This window comes from Gossypium raimondii, chromosome 4, assembly GCF_025698545.1.
Source record: "Gossypium raimondii isolate GPD5lz chromosome 4, ASM2569854v1, whole genome shotgun sequence".
Lineage (NCBI taxonomy): Eukaryota > Viridiplantae > Streptophyta > Magnoliopsida > Malvales > Malvaceae > Gossypium > Gossypium raimondii.
In genome coordinates, this window is record NC_068568.1 from 36,391,991 (window position 1) to 36,397,028 (window position 5,038).

General features: G+C 34.9%; 1 protein-coding gene across 1 annotated transcript; it reads right to left on the reverse strand.

Annotated features, from left to right (window-relative positions):
- Nucleotides 1–2,237: 2,237 nt before the first annotated feature.
- Nucleotides 2,238–3,070, reverse strand: LOC105779208 (glutaredoxin-C1). The gene has a single exon (XM_012602976.2). It carries the CDS (start codon nucleotides 2,929–2,931, stop codon nucleotides 2,554–2,556), a length of 378 nt encoding a protein of 125 aa, XP_012458430.1. The 5' UTR covers nucleotides 2,932–3,070; the 3' UTR covers nucleotides 2,238–2,553.
- Nucleotides 3,071–5,038: the final 1,968 nt, after the last annotated feature.

Below are 5,038 nucleotides of genomic sequence, written 5' to 3' on the forward strand. Positions count from 1 at the left end.
ACACGGCCATGCGACATGGTCGTGTGTCCCCTGTAGGTTTTAAAGGTTACAAGTCAAACAGTTACACGGCCTAGCACACGAGCATGTGGGCACACGAACGTATGGGCACACGGACGTGTGGCATAACCGTGTGACCCAAGTCAGAGAGTTACACGAGCATGAACACGGGCTGGGACACAACCGTGTGTCCTTATTTTAATTGTTACACGGCCTAAGACACGGGTGTGACCCCTGTAATTTTAAATTTTCTAACTTTTTCCTCAATATTTCAAATGTTTATGATTTAGTCCCGAATTGTTTCTAAAGTGTTTCTAACGTCTCGAGAGCTCGATTAAGGGATGATTTGCAGGTATATGAATGAATTATGCCATGTCTATAATAATGTTTGGAAATGTATGTTTTTATGTTACGTTTTTACATAATGCTCCATAACGCTATTCCCACGACAGATATGGGTTAGGGGTGTTACAATTATTAGTCGAGATGTCGTATTTTTAGTCATTAAATCTTGAAACTTACCCACACTGTACCTGTATAATTTGTATTTTTAATCGTTTTTTGTCCTCGAAACCTCGTTTAATGTTTTTGGCATGTCCAAACACCTAGGAAATGATTTAAAGTATTTTTAAAATGTGCTTAAGGTTTCGTAAATGTTAAAAATTAATTTACTAGATTTTAACAAGTGGTGAAATCATGATTTTGCTAAAAGAAATGTTGTAATGGTGAGAAAAGTGTCATTGTGACACCACTTATCTATGTCAAAATGTCAGACCAGGTAAGAGATGTTATAGTTCAACTAGTCTATATTGATTTACGGGTCAATTAGTTTAACCCTTATCTTCGGATCGATACCCGGCTAGTTCTTGGTCCAATCAATCCGACTGATTGATCCGATTTTGAAAACACTGGTTTAGATTGATGAAAAATTATTTTCTGATCCTATTAGGTCGAGCAAGTAAGTGGTAAATTTCAAAAATATAATTAATTCTCAACGTCTCGACCTCGAGAGGGAAAATTTTGAGCATTGTTAGCATTATCGAATATTATAAAAGAAGAAAAAGAATAGAAAAAGAGAGAGGAGTAATGTAAAAGAAAATAAAAGAAAAAAATAATCTTTTTAAATTTATATGACGTGGAAGTTTATTATTGGTTGAAATTTTGTAACGAATATAATATTTTGATTTAAAATAGGTAATAGAAGAATAGTTTAGATACTAATTTGTGAGTTAATTTTTTTCAAAAAAAATAGACTTACTAAAACAAATTAAGTAACAAGATGATACCAATTTATAGGTTAAGCATTGTTTTTGGAAAGTTTAATCTTAGCAGGTAAAAATGGGTTTAAAGGCGATTTGGTTGAGTTGGGGCAGAACAGAATGGGTTTCCAAGCGTTGGGCTGTTTGTTGGGTGGTTTTGCATTTGCATGCAGGCCTTAACTAATTATTGGATTGTTTTGTTCTGTGTAAATATTGAAGGCAGAAATGTTTGGGGTGATTCATTTAGACCTGGACTACTGCTACATATATGTAATACATGGAATGGAGGTCAACATGATCTAAAGTTGCGTGAATCATCATCAATATATGACTGTCCCTTTCTACCTTATCATCCGATGTCCTATATATATGAGAAGCATTCATCCACTCGGGTCCAAAATACCATAACTTTTGCACTATCAAGAAGCTCACTGGAACTGCAAGTTAGTCTTGGAAATTCCAAGTAGATTACAATGAATTAAGTAAATATTTATGGGAAAAAGAATCAAATCATGAATCTCACACCCATAACAAGAAGAATAATTATATGCCTTTTATATTTATGCTAAGAGAGCCCATGGTCATGGCGATGGAAAGGTTCCTCGGCCACTCCCAAAAGTCAAAACTTCCAATAGCTCCTCATTCCTATCCATTTCCCCAGCACCATATTCATAAGATTCCATCACTAGCAACTCACCGGCCTCTCTCTCTCGAATACATGTTAATCTTTCCAACCCCACAAAATCATACACGTCATCATAATCCACTCTCACCACACGTGTTGATCCCAATAAGAAATCAATGGTTGTTCGGACATTGACCCCCTCTTCCTTCCTAGCTAGTCACTAATCGTCAAATCCTTTGTTTTTACTGTTTTTATGGCTGTTCAGGAACTGAGTTCTTGTCTAAGCCTCTCCAATTTCATTGTTTGGTCAAAAAAAAAAAAAAAACGCAAACTAAAGAAACAAACAAAATAAAAAATTAAGCGGAAACTCATTGAAAATAACTATTTTAATTTGTTTCCTTTGTACAGAGGAGGGAACCATCAGCCATTACATTTCACACTTGAGATCAAAGACTAGTTAAAACTTGAAACAAAGGGCACACCAAAAAGACCCACTTGTGAGTAAAACACCAATAAGAAGGAAAAAAAAGAAGGAAAAGCTTGAGAGACTAAAGACATATCAGCTACTGCTGTATTCCAAAATGGAGTAGACTCCAAAACTATCACTCCTCTTCCTCTGCCATGCTTTCCTATATCAGTTTTTTTTTTTTAAATGAGGAATGCCAAAGATCATCAAAGCCAGAGAGCACCAGCTTGTTTGAGAAGAGGAACAAGAGTGCCGTTGATATGGGAAGCCATGACTCTATCCATTGTACCCACAAGTTTCCCACCAATAAACACAACAGGAACAGCAGGAGAACTTCCAAGCAACCTCATCAAAGCCTTCTCCATGTCTTTCCCTCGAGGGTCTTGATCAAGCTCATACACAGTTGGGTTTACTCCCATCCCACAAAACAGCCTCTTAATGGCATGGCACATGCAACAACTGCTAATACTAAATATAACCACCGCATTCTCCGAAGCCAACCTCTCTATCCTCTCCAATGGATCCCCAACTGTAGTCCTGGTGGTCGGCACGTAAGAACCCCATGAACCTGTCTGGCAATGCATTTTTTTTAGTAAATGCTAATAAGGTGACTGCTTCTGCAGCAAGAAACTAATAGAGGGGGGAAAGAAAGAAGATTTGGGATTTTGGCTGAGGTCAGGGAGTGAGATCAAATAGTGAAGCTTGCTGCTGGTGAGAAATGATGAAGGTTTGAGTTGGTATTTATAGAGAAGGGAATGCAAAATATGGGCAAGTTTTTTGGGGGAATCATCAATGTTTTATTGTTATTTTAATGTGAATATAAAGGAAAGTAAACAAAGTTGGTCTCTTGAGTCTTTTGCAGTCCTCACTCCAGTCCAGTTCAATATTTGGAGAGAGAGATGGCTGTAAAAAGAGCTGTTTATGTTGTCCTTTTCCTTAAAAAAAAAAGGTCTTTTCATGGGTTTAAGCAATAATAATCAGTTATATATATAATCTGAGTTCTGTGAACTAATTGAGAATTTTTGCTCTCATTTAGAAATTCAACTAAATAATTACTAGGGTGTGAGACTAAAAAAAGTGATCTTTTCACTCATTTTCATCTAATTGGCTATATGATATATGTTAACTCATATTATTAGTTAAAGCACTGATGATTGCGATGGATATTTTAGTTTCCAACTTTTATATATAATCATGAGGTAATGCTTTCATCAAAAGTTATTCTTAGTTAATATGTTAATGTTTTTTAATGAATTTTATTCTCTTTCGATCTTTTATTTTTGTATATATACCTACTTATCCTTTAATTATATATTATAATAATTATGTTAGTTTATTTTTTATTAATTAATATGATGATCTAGTGGTGAGGTCGAATATGAACATTCTCAGGGGCACTCTAGAGGCAAAAAATAAACAGAAGAGAATTGGAATATTGCAAATATTTGTTACATATGGGACACATAATTAATATTATCTGTTTAGCATCTTAGATTATATATTTAGCTTCCAATAAGGAAGAATTTGATCTTTATTCCTTTTAGACTTTCAATAAAATTAATATCATGGATAATAATTTTATTTATTTAATAGGGCAGACTGGAATTATAAAGATTATTTGAAAAGGTAAATATAAAAAGAGCGAAACATGATAGTCATAAATAACTTACCAATCACTCTTTGTCAACCACGATTGGCTTTGTCTAAATTTTATCCCTCCTAAATTATTTGATCAATTTAAAATCTTTTTTCCACAAGTACGGAAGCACATGCAATGTTGCTTCCATGGCTCACATGCAGCACGCACGCATGCCTTGGACTATACATGCAGCCTTGTCTAACATTTATGCAACAATACCTGCATTTTTATTTTTTCATGATTATGAAGTTAACTAAAATTAAAGTGGTGAAAACAAAAGAAAGCACAAACTTTGTAGGTTAAAATGAAAGAGACAGAGATGCTGAGGGTTAAAAAAAGGTTTGGGTGGGAAGCCAATGGGGCATGGCATGGGTTTTGGTATTTGCAAGCTAAGGAGTGTGTTAATGCTGTTGGTATTCTTGGATTGTGCTTGTCGACTTCTTTTTCAACTCCTACACCTTTCTTTGTGGATTTTGCCAATGAATAAATTATTAAAATCGTATTTAACCAATACTATTCCTACTCATGAACAATATTGATATATCTTTATTGAGATTATTGTGTTATGTTAATTTGTATCTTTCTTTTTTATTTTCAAAAAAGAGGGGGATGCATGGTGGTGGCTCAAAAACTACTGTGTACTGCTATGATCTGATAGAGATGATTTGATGAGTCAACTTTGAAGCTTTTGGAGATTAAAAAAAAGGCATCCATGCTTTAGATTTTTGAAGTGGATGGATGTACCTCGACTGAATATGTTGATATAGTCTAAAGTCTTAAAAAAGATTGAAAGATTGAAATGCCATAACATTCATGTAGCTGTCGCTCTCTGCTCTCCCTATGCCTATGCCTATGCCTATGCCACTAAAATAGAAGTTATGCTTTTCCCTTCTTTCTTCAACCCTAAACCCTATTTTCAGCTTGGTCAGGATTGATGATGAATCATAGCCGTTTGATAGCTGAACAAAAGTTGATCAAACGGTGGGGGCTTTCATACACATATATATATATATTACACTTGGGTTTAGCCTAGCTGCTGATAGCATTAATAT

What these genes read in the sequence shown, in the direction of transcription:
- LOC105779208 (XM_012602976.2), bottom strand. Translation starts at nt 2,931, where the DNA reads ATGCATTGCCAGACAGGTTCATGGGGTTCTTACGTGCCGACCACCAGG.